General features: G+C 42.2%; 1 protein-coding gene across 1 annotated transcript in view; it reads left to right on the top strand.

Moving 5' to 3' along the window:
• MRPS6 (mitochondrial ribosomal protein S6) overlaps positions 1-15,106 on the top strand; it is an 86,185-nt gene extending 71,079 nt beyond the window's left edge. Inside the window, exon 3 of the mRNA XM_073617181.1 lies at positions 14,807-15,106. Coding sequence (XP_073473282.1) covers positions 14,807-14,999 — 193 coding nt within the window. The 3' untranslated portion in view covers positions 15,000-15,106. The remainder of the gene's footprint in view (positions 1-14,806) is intronic.
• The last annotated feature ends 2,573 nt before the right edge of the window (positions 15,107-17,679 follow it).

Raw genomic sequence — 17,679 nt, 5'->3', positions numbered from 1 at the left:
TCTGTGCCTTGCCACAATTCTGTCTCTGAGCTCTCCAGGCAGTTCCTTTTGACCTCATGATTCTCATTTGCTCTGACATGCACTGTGAGCTGTAGGGTCTTATATAGACAGGTGTGTGGTTTTCCTAATCAAGTCCAATCAGTATAATCAAACACAGCTGGACTCAAATGAACGTGTAGAACCATCTCAAGGATGATCAGAAGAAATGGACAGGACCTGAGTTAAATATATGAGTGTCACAGCAAAGGGTCTGAATACTTAGGACCATGTAATATTTCAGTTTTTATTTTTTAATAAATCTGCAAAAATGTCAACAATTCTGTGTTTTTCTGTCAATATGGGGTGCTGTGTGTACATTAATGAGGAAAAAATGAACTTAAATGATTTTAGCAAATGGCTGCAATATAACAGAGTGAAAAATTTAAAGGGGTCTGAATACTTTCCGTCCACACTGTACCTAATTAGGTGCTTAGCTCCCAAACTTTAGAAATAAGAAGGGCGTTCTTTTAGCAAGTATGCTCTGGTAAAGGCTACACCCCAGTTAAGCAAACCATAAACAGTTCATATGTGGAGAATGATTGGTTTGGCTAATTTTTTTACTTTTTGCTGGTAGGTTAATTGGCTTCTGTCAAAAATTAGCCCTATGATATTCTACTGAGCGTACCCCAGATAGCTACCCCTGAATGCAGCTGTCTTGGGTATGCTCAGGTAAGCATTTGTTAGGTTAGTGTTTGAAATGCTGTGAAAAAGTATTTGCCCCCTTCCTGATTTTTTTTTATTTTTTTTATTTTTATTTTTTGCATATTTCTCATACTTAAATTCAGATCATTAAAATAATTTTAATATTGCACAAAGATAACCCGAGTAAATCCAAGATGCAGTTTTTAAATTATTATTTCATTTATTAAGGGGAAAAAAGCTGTTCAAACCTGCCTGGCCCTATTTGAAAAAGTAATTGCCCCCTCCCATGCTGAATCGTGAATGAACTGTGATTAACCACAATTTTTTTTTTTGGAAAGCTGAGTTAGATTTCACTTGCCACGCCCAGACCTGGTTACTGCCAGACCTGTTGAATCAAGAAATCGCATTAAAAATAGCAGCTGTCTGACAAAGTAAAGCACGCTAAAAGGTCACAAAAAGAGACACATCATGCCACAATCCAAAAAAATTCATGAACAGATTAGAAACAAAGTCATGTACATGTATCTAGGAAGGGTTTCAAAGCCATTTCTAAGGCTTTGGAACTCCATTGAACTACGGGGAGAGCCATTATCCACAAATGGAGATGACTTGGAACAGTGGTGAACCCTCCCAGGAGTGGCCGAACTACAAAAATTACTCCAAGAACATGACAACTCATTCAGGCGGTCCTAAAAGAACCCAAAACGACATCTAAAGAATTGCAGGCCTCACTTGCCTCAGGTAAGATCAGTGTTCATGATTTAACAATAAGAAAGAGACTGGGCAAAAATTTCATCCATGGGAGAGTTCCAAGGCCAAAGCCACTGCTGACCAAAAAGAACACAAAGGCTCATCTCACATTTACCGAAAAACATCTCAATTATCCCCAAGGCAAATATTCTGTGGACTGATGAGACAAAAATTTAACTTTTTGAAAGGTGTGCGTCCCGTTACATCTGGCATAAAACTAATACAGCATTTCATAACAAGAACATCATACCAACAGTCAGACATGGTGGTGGTGCCGTGATGGTCTGGGGCTGCTTTGCATCTTCAGGACCTGACGACTTACTTTAATTGATGGAACCATGAATTCTGAGCTATACCAGAAAATTCTAAAGGAGAATGTCCAGCCATCAGTTTGTGACCTCAAGCTCAAATGATCTGAAACACAACAGCAAGTCCACCTCCAAATTGTTCAAACAAAGCAAAATTTTAGATTTTGGAGTGGCCTAGTCAAAGCCGGACTTAAATCCAATTGAGATGCTGTATCATGACCTTACACAGGCCGTTCATGCTGGAAAACCCTCCAGTGTGGCTGAATTTAAACAATTCTGCAAAGAAGAGTGGGCCAAAATTGCTCCACAGCGATGTGAAAGACTCATTGCCAGTTATCGCAAACGCTTGATTGCAGTTGTTGCCGCCAAGGGTGGCACAACCAGTTATTAGGTTTAGGGGGCAATTACCTTTTCACATAAAGCCAGGCAGGTTTGAACAGCTTTTTCGCCTTAATAAATGAAACCATCACCTAAAAACTGCATTTTGTATTTAATCGGGTTATCTTTGTTTTAATAAGAATAACATTCGTTTGATCTGAGTCATTTAAAGTGTGACAAATATGCAAAAAAATCAAAAATCAAAGGGGCAAATACCTTTTCACAGCATTGTATATAATGCAATAATATATCTCCTATATTCCTTCCCTTGTTGTTTATATATAGGTTTAGACATTGCATCTAAAAACCATTGAGGATGTTGGAGAAACTGGATTTTGATTTGAAAAAGAGGAATTGTCCATTCAAGACAGATGGGAGCTATGCATGATTAGATGCATACAGGGGTAACCATCCTGGGTGGACTTGGATAGAATATCACCTATGACTGGGAATCCAACCAAGGGCCTCATTGCTGCCAGGGAGAAGTGCCAACCACTAAGCCACCGTACTGCCCATATCACAGTGATCACATGAGTGTTCTCCAGCGTAAAGAACCCCTTAAAGGACTGATGGTAACCTGCAGTAAAGGGTTAAAGGGGTTGTAAAGTCTCATGGTTTTTCACCTTAATGCATTAAGGTGAAGAACCTTCTGGGCTTCAGTTGCCCCCCAGACCCCCCCTTTTTCTTACATGAACCCGATCGTTCCAGCGCAAGCACGAGCCCAGCAGCTCCAGCTGCTGTCTCGAGTCCTCATAGGATAGATTGATAGCAGCAGAAGCCATTGGCTTCCGCTGCTGTCAATCAAGTCCAGTGACATGGGAGCCGGGGGCGGGGCCGAGTCCTGCTGTTTGTGTCGCTGGCTGCAGCAGCGGAACTCGTGAGCGCACCTGCACGGGTGCCCTCATGGAAGGCAGCTCTCCATGGCGGCACCCGATGAAGAAGAGGAACCAGGAGCGCTGCTGGGGCACCCACAGAGCAGAAAAGTATAACCTGTTTGTTCTTTAAAAAAAAAAAAAAAAACAACCTTTACGTAACATGCAAGCTCCAGTATATTTGAGATTTGTTTGCAAGTTAAAAAAACATTTTTTTTTGCTAGAAAATTTCTTAGAACCCCCAAACATTATACATTTTTTTCTAGCATGCTAGAGAATAAAATGGTGGTCATTGCAATACTTTCTGCCACACCGTATTTGCGCAGCAGTCTTACAAGCGTACTTTTGTTTTGGAAAAAAAATACACTTTTTTTTTAAATGAATTTATTTGTATTTTTGCATTAATATTAATTTAGAGTGTATTTTATATCTCCACACAGTTATCTATTTATTTTTGATGACCTTCCTGTGATCCCTTTACCCTTCACTGTCTTGCTGTATCATTCTTTTACTGTCGTACTGCATTGGTCTTGATTAAGGATGAGCTCGGGCGTGTTCGCACACTCCATGTGCTGAGCCCGCCAGGAAGTCGGCACGGCGCTAATCACAGGCAGTGAGACATTTTCCCGATGTGCGGCTGCACAGATCAGGAAATCACTGCCTGTGATTAGCGCAGCGCCGTGCCGACTTCCTGGTGGGCTCGGCACGTGGAGTGGGCGAACACGCCGGAGCTCATCCTTAGTCTTGATCCAGCATTGAATTGGGTTGTGTTTGGGAGCGACAGGCTAGTCTGTTATTTATTTCTTGTGGTTATCATCACACATTGCTTTGGGATGGTCATTCATTTATTGTTATAGCACTGGATTTTTAATCTCTGGCTATACAATGTGGGGAGAGAATAATTTAAGGATACATTATTCCTTTGGATTTATCCCTTTTGGAACTCCCTAAGATATATCATTTTAGTATGGTTGTTATGCCATTTTGAGTAAGCGCCACATTACTATTTCCATTTACACCCCTGTTAAAATGTCAGGTTTCTGTGATGTAAAAAATGAGACAAACTCAGTTGAGTAACAAACTAAAATCTTTTTGGTGGAGGCAAATAAAAATAAAAAATAAAATTAATATAGTTGCATAAGTGTGCACACCCTTAAACTAATACTTTTGTTGACGTACCTTTTGATTTTATTACAGCACTCAGTCTTTTTGGGTATGAGTCTATCAGCATGGCACATCTTGACTTGGCAATATTTGCCCACTCTTCTTTGCAAAAATACTCCAAATTTGTCCAATTTGTGATTGAATCTCCTGTGCACAGCCCTATTCAGATCACCCCAAAGATTTTCAAATGGGGTTCTGGTCTGGGCTCTGGCTGGGCCATTCCAAAACTTTAATCTGTCTCTAGTGAAGCCATTCCTTTGTTGATTTGGATGTATACTTCGGGTCATTGTCCTGCTGAAAAATGAAGTTCCTCTTCATGTTCAGCTTTCTAGCAGAAGCCTGAAGGTTTTTGTGCCAATATATTGACTGGTATTTGGAGCTGTTCATAATTCCCTCTACCTTGACTAAGGCCCTTGTTCCAGTTGAAGAAAAACAGCCCCAAAGCATGATGCTGCACCATGCTTCACAGTGGGTATGGTGTTCTTTTGGTGATGTGCAGTGTTGTTTTTGCACCAAACATATATCTTTTGGAATTATGGCCAAAAAGTTCAACTTTGGTTTCATCAGACCATAACACATTTTACCACATGCTTTTGGGAGACTCAAGATGTGTTTTTTGCAAAATTTAGCCGGGCTAGGTTATTTTTCTTTGTAAGAAAAGGCTTCTGTCTTGCCACTCTACCCCATAGCCCAGACATATGAAGAATACAGGAGATTGTTGTCACATGTACCACACAGCCAGTACTTGCCAGATATTCCTGCAGCTTCTTTAATGTTGCTGTAGGCCTCTTGGCAGCCTCCCTGACCAGTTTTCTTCATGTCTTTTCATCAGTTTTGGAGGGACATCCAGGTCTTGGTAATGTCACTGTTGTGCCATATTTTCTCCACTTGATGATGATTCCATGGTATATCTAATGCCTTGGAAATTCTTTTGTACCCTTCTCCTGACTGATACCTTTTAACAACAAGCTGTATGCGGACCATGGCTTTTGCTGTAGGATGCGACTAAGAAAATGTCAGGAAAGACCTAGTAGAACAGCTGAACTATATTTGGGGTTTAGTCGGAGACACTTTAAATGATGGCAGGTGTGTACTAACTCCTATTTAACATGAGTTTGAATGTGATTGCTTAATTCTGAACACAGCTACAACCCCAGTTATAAGAGGGTGTGCACACTTATGCAAACACATTATTTTCGTTTTTTCAGTTTGTTTTCTAATTGAGTTATATAGTTTATAGGTCACATTAAAGGTGGAAAAAGTTGCGAAATGATTTATCTATGTCTCATTTTTTTTTTTTTTTTTTTACATCACAGAAACCTGACATTTTAGCAGGGGTGTGTAGACTTTTTATATCCACTGTACCTCCAGAGGCCTGGTTAAAAAACTTCCAGGGATGGCAATCCCCAATGCTACCTTGTTGCTAGGACGTTGCTAAGGCACTTCCGGTTGTTACTGCTTACCCCCTTCATTATAGCTCACTCCTATCTGTGTCGCAGCATTTCTGAGTTTAGAGCTACTACACTGGGGGATAGAGAGCACATGCGTGGGGGTTTGAGCTTGCTCCTATGATGGTGGGGTGGGCAGTAATGGCTGGGAGTGTCTGGGCAAAATCCTTGCAACAAGGCAGGACAGGATGATAACATCCCTGGTCTATTTTGGCCAGGCTTTGGTAGGTATGTAAATGACCTTCACCTATAACCAAGGTTATTATTCAAATTTGGTAAAAGCTGCACAGTTTACCTACCAGCACCCCTTACCTGCATAGGCAGTTTTTGGAAAAGGTGAACTAACCACTTAACTTAGATTTTTTTGTTGGGTTGTAGATCAAAGAAAAATTCTAATTGTTTATGTTTAAAATGAAAAGTGAGTAAGATGCTTAGATGGGTCAGAGCAAGATGCACTGTTTAAGTATACAATATCATGTGTCTCTGTGAACTGGGCAAGCACCAAAACCAAGTCATGGATCCTTTTATGATGTTTACATTTTCGTTTATCCAGGCCAGATGGATTTAGTTAGCACATTGTTATCCCCTTTTGTAAGTTATTCGTTGTCACATCTTGTTAGTTGCTAAAGTCTCTGTTCGTGCTGAGATGTAAGACCACCTCAGTGGGTATCCCTGGAGGTTACTTGGCAACTGTCGATGTCATGAAGCCAGCTGATCAGAAGTGTATTACGGGGTGCAAAGGGGTGTCTGCTTTGGGTTTAACCCTTGTTTACAGTAAGGGGGGGGGAGCACTGTCATATCTCAGGACAATAGCAAACGCTGGCATTCCGGGCTTGTATAGTAAGACAGTAATGAAATAAATTCCCAACCCACCAGAACAGCTGAAGTCTGATTGTTAGCTGTTGGCAACTCTTCAACTCTGCTGATGTAATCCTATAATTAAGGAGATTTTTTTTTTAGTGAAACAATGCTAAGAGCTGAATTAGCTGGCAATCAGAAATTACCCCTTAAAGAGGAACTTCATCCCTCTTTACCTTTTTTACTGGGTTATTCACAAAAAAGTTATACTGATATGTCCAACAATCCAGAGGTGTTCTCTAGGGATCTGGAGCTCCACTGAGCTCACACCCCGCCTCATGCTGCCATCTTCTTCTCTAAAGACGGGTGCCCCTGATGACACCCATGTACTGCGGCACATCATCAGGGGAAGGTTGCAAGAACTTTAAAGAGACAAGCTCCCCAGTGTGTTAGAGTACCCAGTAAATCCATATTAGTTCAATGATGTCACCAGAATCTCCAACCCTTTTGTTGCATGCGGCTGCTGGATGGGGAATCCAATGGCTGATTAGGCCCACGGTCTGCTATTGTGTCACAATTTTCCTCGGGTTTACCTGTACTGTAGCTCATCCTTGCTCCCGATCTGTTTTAAAGAGGCACATGGGAGTTTACGTTTTTAAAAGAAGTAATTGAATGGGTACCATCCAAAATGAAAGCAAAGACCTTTTTATTGCCCAACTGCCAAGAATTTAACTCCTGTTTCTCCATTGCAACTGTCAATTTCCAATTTCCATGGCAGGTTTGAACCTGATTGGTGGTTAAAGGACAATAAAGGGAGGCCTTCATAAAGCCACCTGGATATGTGACCAAAAGGAGTGAAAGTGTCAAATGTCTCCAGATCTACTGGTTTACATCTGAGCTTGCCTGGCTCAGGTGTAGACTGGTTATATAAAGCAGTGGAGAGGCAAGGATATGGCACTCCACTGCTTTAGGCGCCTTTAACATGGACTGTCTGATCAGGTCCGCCTATCAGTTTTTCAGGTGGACTTGATTGGACCCTCCAGTCTCTTCTATGGAGCGGCGGATGTCAGCAGACACATGTCCGCTGACACCCGCCTCCATCCGATCCGATCCTGTCCACCAAGAACATACAGATGGTGGTCCTATTCCCAATCCATCGATCGGATGGCATTGGAAGGAAATGGGCAGGTGATCCATTTCCATCCGATTGCCCCATGGAGGAGAGCAGGACTGTGTCCGCTCCGCTATGCAGAGCAGACACAGACACTGTCCCGCTCTCCCCTATGGGGCAGTGGGATGGACAGTGCCCCCCCCCCCTTACTGTCTACGAGGGTTAAACCCAAAGCAGACTCCTGTCATCCGCCTGCTTAGTGGGAATCGGCAGAGCGATCCCCCACTGAGCAGCCGGATTCCCCTTAATGGAGTCACCCGTGTGAAAGGGGCCTTACACCCAGTCCTGCTCCACCATCTTCTTCTATGACATTGTTGAGAGTAGGCTGTATCTTCTGAGTTCTTGTGGCCAGCCCCCTGATGACGAGCATTCACAACAGCTCATCGGGGATAGACTGCAACAACAACCACCCCATTCCCCTCCACAGATCATGTGCAGTGAGTAGAGTAATCTGTAGAGCCATATAGGTCAATGATGTCATCAGTATTACTGTCTTGTTGTGTGCAGCTGCTGGGTGGGAAATCCAATGGCCACAGCTGATTGGGCGCACAGCCTGCTACCATGTGACCATTTTCCATGGGTTCACCTATACCATAGCTCATCCCTGCTCCTGATCTGTTTTAAAGGGGCACATGGGATTCAATCTGTTACGTAAGCCGTTAAACTGATAACATCCAAAATAAAAGCGGAGCAGTTTTTATTGCCCAACTGCCAAGAATTAGATTCAGATTTCTGTATTACAACTGCCAATTTCCAAGGCAGGTATGACCCTGATCAATGGCCAAGGGAGTTCTTCATACTGCCACTTGGGTATAGGACTGACACTATGAAATTGATTTACTAAAACTGATGCGTGCAAAATCTGGTGCAGCTCTGCATAGAAACCAATTAGCTTCCAGTTTGTTTTTTTTTTGTCAAAGCTTAATTGAACAAGCTGAAGTTAGAAGTTAATTGGCTATCATGCACAGTTGCACCAGATTTTGCACTCTCCACCTTTAGTAAATCAACCCCTATGAAAGGAGTGAACATTACCAACAGTATCTCCAGATCTGCAGATTTACACCTGAGCTGGCCTGGCTAAGTAGAAAGAGCACATACGCTGATTGACCAATCCCTCCTGTGACCACTGTTTCCATCATCCAGCCTATTTGTCAACATCTGATCCTCTGGCTGTTACTAGGGAACATCAATACATTAGAAATACTACCTTTAAGCTCCCTTGTTCTTAAAGCACAACTACAATTTATTTTTGTTTTTTAATTTTTTTTTTTTTTATACAGTGGAGAAGAATTAAAATCTGTTGGCTTTTTATTTCTGTTGATGACCCCCATTGGGAGATGTTCCTTCACTTCCTGACCTTGTGACACCCATAAACAAATGGAGTTTCACAGACAGCAATAAAAACAGACAGTCTAATCCACCCCCTTCATAAAAATATGATTTTGACATTTGGAGAGATTTATTCTTTTTATTTCTAGTGAAGGGGACACACATTGTGACGGGGCACTCTGATGGGGACACCTGATGTCAGGGGACACTCTGCTGGGATCACCAGAAGTAGGAGGACACCCTGAGGGGGTCACCTAATGTAAGCGGTCACTCTGATGGGAACACCTGATAAAGGGGACACTCTTATGGGGACACCTGATGCAAAGTTGCACTCTGATGGGGACACTGATGGGAACACCAGATGTAAGTGAGTACTCTGTTGTAAGGGAGCACTCTGATGGGAACACCTGATGTAAGTGAGTACTCTGTTGTAAGGGAGCACTCTGATGGGGACACCTGATGTAAGGAGGCACTCTGATGGGGACACCGGATGTAAGGAGGCACTCTGATGGAGACACCGGATGTAAGGAGGTACTCTGATGGAAACACCGGATGTAAGGAGGCACTCTGATGGAGACACCGGATGTAAGGAGGCACTCTGATGGAGACACCGGATGTAAGGAGGCACTCTGATGGAGACACCGGATGTAAGGAGGCACTCTGATGGGGACACCTGATGCAAGGAAGCACGCTGATGCGGACACCTGATGCAAGGAAGCACTCTGATGGGGACACCTGATGCAAGGAAGCACTCTGATGGGGACACCTGATGCAAGGAAGCACTCTGATGGGGACACCTGATGCAAGGAAGCACGCTGATGGGGACACCTGATGCAAGGTTGCACTCTGATGGGGACACTGATAGGAACACCTGTGAGTGTGTACTCTGTGAGTGAGTACTCTGTTGTAAGGGAGCACTCTGACAGGGACACCTGATGTAAGGAAGCACTCTGATGGGGACATGATGCAAGGAAGAACTCTGATGGGGACACCTAATGCAAGGAAGCACTCTGATGGGGACACCTAATGCAAGGAAGCACTCTGATGGGGACACCTGATATAAGGGGGTACTGTAGTGGGGCACTGGATGTAAGGGGAAGCCATGATGGGAACACTCAATATAAAGGGGACGCTGATGGGGGCATCTGATCTAAGGGAACACCTGATGTAAGGGGGCACTTTGATGGGGATACCTGATGTTAGGAGGTCTCAGGTTTTTGAATGTCTAGACAAGAAAAAAGGCTCCTTTAGGTAAATGAATGCATAAAATACATAAAATCTTCAGAATATAATATTCTTGAAATGAATGGTCTGGAAATGGGTCTCTTTACTCTTACTTGTAGCAGGGGAACTGTAGATTGTTTTTTGACTTTAGGTTTACTTGAAAATATAAGAAGCTGGCAATGTGACAGGTAATCGGATGCCTCACATTGATTTTTTTTATTTTTGTTTTTTAACCTCTGCTCTCTTTTGTCATCGGTTGCCCCACACTTACACTAGCCACCCTTTATTTGCTTGTCTGTTGAGCTGCTGCTGGAAAGGATGCTGGAACTACGCCTCCCATACTCCTCCTCTTGCCTAGAATGTTGCCATCCAAGGCTCAGAACGGTGGGAAAGGCACACAGACAGGCTGGGTGAGAGAGGGAGCACAGGGGCCAGCTCACTTCCCCACCGCCCCTCGCCCACCTCTCTCCTCGTAGTGGAAATTTCCAGTGTCTTTGTGTTACCAGCTGCCGCAGCTCTGACACGGCTTCTAAGAGGAATGAGGCATTGCAGTTTCCTGGCATTGCGGCTGCGGGCAGAGCTGTGTTCCCTGCCCATAGTGTGCCGTGTGTCTCCTCGCCTAAATGGCTTTAGCTGTCAGCCTGGGTAAGAAGACAGAATATAGATTTAGATAAGAAGATTTGTCCAAATATCGTCAGAGATTTACAATATTTATTCAAGCTTAGCGCTTTCCCACAAATGGCCCTTTTTATTCTAAGGCTGAATATAAAGTGGACCTGTCACTCGGTCGGTCGCTGTTACGCTATTTAGTTGCCTGACCCAGCATATCGTTCATAAAGAAGTGCAACAAACTGAATTGTTTGTGTATTGAGAGCGACATCTTCACTATCCTGTTGGCCAGTTCTTAAAGTATAACTACAGGAAAAAACAAAAGATATGTATGTGTGTGTGTCTGATTTCACTTCTTTTTTTCCAGCTTTTTTTTGTTAATTTATTTCACCTAGTGATCCTACCAGTAAGACGCAATGGTGTTGATTTACTAAAACTGGACAGTGCAAAATCTGGTTCAGCTGTGCATGGTAGCCAATCAGCTTCTAACTTCAGCTTGTCCAGTTAAGCTTCGACAAAAAAAAACCTAGAAGCTGATTTCTATGCAGACCTGCACCAGATTTTGCAGTCTCCAGTTTTAGTAAATCCGCTTCTTTCTTCATATACAGTACAGTGAATGAGTGTTGTCACCCTAAGAGAGAAACAGCTTTGTCACTCCAGGCTGCTTGTACCAGTTCAGGACCACTGTTGTGTTTTCAGCCCTGCCCAGTTCACATCCGAACCTCAGAACACCTTCCCTACGAAGATGAGTAGACAGGATGGTGGTCTGTAGATTGTTAATAACACAACTCAGGATTTTCAGTGCAGCTTATGCAGAGTGTACAGAAAGTTACATGCTCTCTGAATTTCTGTCAGGATCAACTGCTGTATTTTATTCACTTATCAAACAGATATTATAAAACCTGTTTAATGATACTTTCGTTTTCTTTTCTCGTGGTGTTTTTTTTTTTTTTTTTTTTTTTAACCTGGCAGTCCTGCTTTTAACCAACTTTCCTGTCCTAAGGTGGCAACTGTACTGAAAAGTAGTGTCACCCTAGGACAGGGAGTCTGGTAGGACTACATAACGCCTCCCTCTTTTTCCAGGTGTCCTTGAGTGTACAGTGATAGCAGGAAACCAAGCAGAGGCAGACAGTACAGAAGGTTATCAGCTCATAAGTTTTTTGTTTTTTTATATTTTTTTATGTTTTTTTGGTGCACTTGTTGAACAGAAATGATAAAACCCTTTGATTGGCAGAATGGGAAATGGAGACCATAAGAAAAAAAAAAAGATGGTAGTGGGGGTTAAGGTTCAGAACCTTAGGGGGGCACTTTTGAAAGAAAGGAAAGTGCAGTTTTTAAGTTCAGCTTTGTGTTAACAGACCAAAGGGAGCAAAAAAAGAGACATTAAGGCCCCTTTCACACATGCGCCTGTCAGTTTTCTAGGCGGACCTGAATGAACGCTCCATACAGTTCTATGGAGCGATGACATGTCCGGTGACATCCGATCCGCTAAATGCAGACGGATGGAAACCCTATTTTCCATCCGTCGATCGGATGAAAACGGACAAACGGTCCGTTTTCATCCGATCCCCCATAGAGGAGAGCGGGGCTCTGACAGTTCTGTCCCTGCACAGTGAGCGGAAACGGACCCGATCCCTGCTGAGCAAGCGGAGTCTGTCAAAAACAGACAGCCCATTGTGAAAGGGACATTACTGTTAACACTTAAAATTGTATATCATTCTGAAAAGTATTTTTTTTTTGTGTTGTGTTGTTTTTTTTTTTTTTTTTTTTTTTAAACCTTTGATTCTCAGGTCATATTGCATGCAGTGCATGTTTAAAGATCTACAGTACCTGCAGATTTTCAGTTTAATATTTGAATGAAAGTGAAGCAGGAAGCTGCGAAATCGAGGAGGATCCAACTGATTCTTGTGTCAGTAAATGTTTGAGGTTTCATGCCTCATTATTACCCTCCAGCTATTAGTCAGGGAAGCTCAATTCACAAAGTCTAAACACGTGTTATTTGCATTAGTAATTAGTCTGTTAAGCCATAAAAAATTTTTTAGCACTTACTGAAAATAATGAGTGTTACAGCTTCATTAAATGAGCCTCTGCTTTAATTAAAATAAAGAAAAAACCATCATACATGCTTCGCGCCTAGACTGGTCACCATTTTATTTATTTTTTTTTTAGCGTGCTGCGTGCCTGTATGTATATTTTTTATATACAGTGCTGTACAAACGTTTTAGGCAGGTGTGAAAAAAATGTAAATTAGGAATGCTTTCATAAATAGAAAAAGTGTTAACAGTTTATTTTTATCATTTAACAAAAATGGAAAGTAAATGAACAGAAGAGAAATCCAACTCAAATAAATATTTTGGTGTGACCACCCTTTTGCCTTCAAAACAGCATCAGTTCTTCTAGATACGTTGGGGTTAAATAATTATTTGATCCCCTGCAGATTTTGTAAGTTTTTTTTTCCAAGTTTTTGTAAGTGATAACCATAAAAGATTGTATAGTGCACCAGGAAGGGAAAGAAAAAAAGAGGGGAAGTAAGGAAGGGAAAAGAAAAGAAAAAGGGGAAAAAGAAAGTGAAGGGGGACTGCAAGGAAGAAAGGGGGGGAGGCTGTTATTAGTGGTGGGAGGAAAGGGGGGGAGAGGGTGAGGTTTTGTGAAAAAGGAAAGGTAAAAATAGTGGGGGGGGTTTGGGAGAAGAAAGGGGGGGAATGGGGGAGAAAGGGAAGGGGGGAAAAAAAAGTGGGGGGAAGGAAAGGGGGAGGGGGATGATGGTACTTTTTTATGCCTAGCTTTAAGCTCTGTTATCTGAAACTATTCTCAAAAATATCCCACAAGTACTAAGTCATGTTTTGCTTGGGGATCAAATACTTATTTTACTCACTGAACTGTAACTCCATTTATAACATTTTGTATCGTGTTTTTTTCTTGATTTTTGGTTGATATTCTGTCTCTATCAGTTAATGTACACTTATGATAACAATTCTAGATTCCTCATGTCTTTGTAAGTGTGCAAACGTACAAAATCTGCAGGGGATCAAATAATTATTTTCCCCACTGTACACTTACACGCAGCTTTTGAAGAAAGGTAGGCGATAGGTATGTTGTTCCAGACATCTTGGACAACCAACCACGGATCTTCTGTGGATGTCGGCTGCCTCAAATCCTTCTGTCTCTCCATGTGATCCCAGACAGACTCGATGATGTTGAGATCAGGGCTCTGTAGAGGCCAACCATCACTTCCAGGACTCCTTGTTCTTCTTTACACAGAAGATAGTTCTTAATGACATTGGCTATATGTTTGGGGTAGTTGTCCTGCTGCAGAATAAATTTGAGGCCAATTACACACCTCCCTGATGGTATGGCATTATGGATAAGTATTTGCCTGTATTTCTCAGCATTGATATTTAGTTCCATACCCATCTTCATTTGGTCCCCATACCCCCAAGGGGGTTTTGATACTCTGTTTAAAAAGCAAAAACTAAAAAAAAAACTGTCCTAAAGGTTTCCTGGAGGTTTTTCACTCTGGCACCCAACACAACTTCATAACATATCTGCAATGTTTTATGAAGTTTCATCCTGCATTGCAGTGGACCGCAATGCAAGATGAAACATGTATGTAAGTTGGAGTGCGCTGCATTTCAAAAAATGGGAGGAGGCTCTTTTTTTTTTTTTTCTCTGATGCATTTGTGGTCTATTCAAACGAATCAGCTGCAACACATGGTAATGTACGGTATAGTGTACATAAATAGAATGTGCCAGAGGCAATGGTGTGAATGGGCTATAATAAAAAATCTGTGTCACACTTAAAATATATATAAACTCTAAAAATCAGTTAGTGTGTTAGTGGCAGAATCACTAGGTGAAAATAAAGGGAAAACAAGTTTGAAAAAATAAAATGAATTTGGTCACCACATCATGGGACTGCTAATCTGCAGTGTGTTTTTTTTTTTTTTTTAATTTAAGTTTAGATACGCTTTTATTGCATTGCTCTGCCTTGTGTTTTCTCTATATGCAGTGAATAGTACTTTGTTCTTATCTAATTATATTTATCTTAGAATCAACATTTTTCTTATTTTCTAGGTATTTCTTAGTTGACTTCTATGCTCCGCCCACTGCCGTTTCCAACATAATAGATCATCTAGGTCGTGATATTGATGTCATTAGGCCAACTATACTGAAACATGAAGAAGAGAAGAGACCAGAGAAGCCTTGTACAGGCATGGAGCCCCCCACCAATTTGGAGGAGAAATTTAGGACCAGGAAGAGGAAGTGACTCCCCATGTTTCTAGTGTAGCAGTGTAGCCTTTTTTTCTTTTTGTACAAAGTATGTGTATTTTTTCTTATACTTAATAAAGGAATACATTTTAAACAATTATCAAATGATGTGCTGTATTATTAAAAACTGATAAGCATATGTGAATCTTTTTAGTGGAATGCTCAAGTTTACCACATACTATAGAAGGGCTCTAGTAAGCTTTTTGTTGGTTTGGCGTATAATATACCAAAAAAAAATATTGGGGTACAACTGCTCAAGCTTCACACCAACATCCCTATAATCTAAGACAGTCTTTCTCAACCTCTTCAAATCAGAGGAGCCCTTGATAAGTTTGCAGTCTCGGGGAACCCCTGTTAAAAATGACTACATCTACAACTCATGATACATTAGTGTGATAGTCAGTGGGAAGAATGCTCCTTACACTTGTGGTCATCGGGAAGAATAACCCCCTTACAGATAGATAAAAGTATCAATGGTGTCAGTGGGAACTTATCTGAAAATCAGAAATTGTTCCTTGCTCGAGGAAACCCCTAACAACTTCTGGAGGAACCCTGGTTGACCGACCCTGATCTAGTACATATAAGTAGAAGCCACAAACCCAGCACTTTCGTGGCACTCTACCATATAAGAACATGACTGCTGAGGTGCAATAAACCCAGGTCCATACCATGATCCATCCAAACTTAGACCTTTCCCCTTCTTCCCATCCAATAAAGACCACTTACCACCATTCATGTTGGAAAGGGCGAGGCCACAGCTTTATTAAATTGAACTCTTTAACAACTTGAACATAACAGTTAAACATTCCACAGTGCCAGTCACAGTAGCACTGTGAGCACTCCATTCCGAATGGTGAAAAGGGAGATAACTGAGGGGCCTGTCCTTACCATAAGTGCCGGACGGCTGTCTATCTCCCAATTAGCATGAAGGGCGTACCTCTTACCGCCATGTTTTGCTGGCAAGGTCACCAAAAACCGCAGCAAGCTGTGACGTACCAACCATAAATAGGGCGGGAGGGTGGGCAGCTCTTACCACTCTTCTTCACCAAAGGCCCAGAATCCCCTGGGGCAATCACCTTAGTGAGCTCAGGCCCAACCCCATCCCGTCCCCCCACCAATCCACAGTGACCCCTATTCACCATACTCCGCCCTGGTTATGCCCCCATCAGTCAGGGCTCTCTTTCCCAATGGGTTCAAGAGGCCTGCATTTGTGGATCAACACACAAATACTTTGGGTCACAGAAAATCACAACTTTAATTAGAAAGCAACCTAAAACCATGATGTCTATTACATACTGTAAAAAAATAATATACCTCCATATACCATTCGATGGGGCTGCATAGCTCCAGGGCCATTGGCACTTGGCAGAGCCAGCATCATGACACTAATGATTTTTTTTTTTTAGCTGTTTCTAAGACAGCTTTTACACTGAGACGCTTTACAGACACTATAGCGCTAAAAATATTAAGATTAACATTAAAAAAAGTCCTGCAAGCAGCAAAACGGTGCTTTACTGCCAACGCCTGCCCGAGTGTGGAAGTGCCCTAAGTGTGAATTTTTTTACCGCTGACCCCTGATCGATTGGTTTGAACAGGAGTTACCTGAGACCTTGACATATTATGGGTTCCTATGGGTAAAAACATTAAGAAAGGCTGATCTAGCATATGGTAATAGTACAAGTGTGTGTATATATAATCAGTATCTCACACAAGTGAGTACACCCCTCACATTTTTGTAAATATTTTATTATCTTTTCATGTGACAACACTGAAGAAATGACACTTTGTTACACTGTAAAGTAGTAGCTTGTATAACGGTGTAAATTTGCTGTCCCCTCAAAATAACTCAACACACAGCCATTAATGTCTAAACAGCTGGCAACAAAAGTGAGTACACCCCTAAGTGATAATGTCCAAATTGGGCCCAATTAGCCATTTTCCCAATTTGGTGTCATGTAACTCGTTAGTGTTACAAGGTCTCAGGTGTGAATGAGGAGCAGGAGTATTAAATTTGGTGTTATCGCTCTCACTCTCTCATACTGGTCACTGGAAGTTCAACATGGCACCTCATGGCAAAGGACTCTCTGAGGATCTGAAAAAAAGAATTGTTGATCTACATAAAGATGGCCTAGGCTATAAGAAGATTGCTAAGACCCTGAAACTGAGCTGCAGCACGGTGGCCAACACCATACAGCAGTTTAACAGGACAGGTTCCACTCAGAACAGGCCTCGCCATGGTCGACCAAAGAAGTTGGGTGCACGTGCTCAACGTCCTATCCAGAGGTTGTCTTTGGGAAATAGACGTATAAGTGCTACCAGCATTGCTGCAGAGGTTGAAGGGGTGGGGGTGGGGGGGGGGGGGTCAGCCTGTCAGTTCTCAGACTATACGCCGCACACTGCATCAAATTGGTCTGCATGGCTGTCGTTCCAAAAGGAAGCCTCTTCTGAAGATGATGCACAAGAAAGCCTGCAGTTTGCTCAGGAGAAGAAGACTAAGGACGTGGATTACTGGAACCATGTCCTGTGTTCTGATGAGACCAAGATATATTTATTTGGTTCAGATGGTGTCAAGCGTGTGTGGCGGCAACCAGGTGAGGAGTACAAAGACAAGTGTGTCTTGCCTTCAGTCAAGCATGGTGGTGGGAGTGTCATGGTCTGGGGCTGCATAAGTGCTGCCA

This window comes from Aquarana catesbeiana, linkage group LG02, assembly GCF_042186555.1.
Source record: "Aquarana catesbeiana isolate 2022-GZ linkage group LG02, ASM4218655v1, whole genome shotgun sequence".
Taxonomy (NCBI): Eukaryota; Metazoa; Chordata; class Amphibia; order Anura; family Ranidae; genus Aquarana; species Aquarana catesbeiana.
Note: the sequence above shows the minus strand (reverse complement) of the source record. Positions and strands in the feature narration are given on the sequence as shown.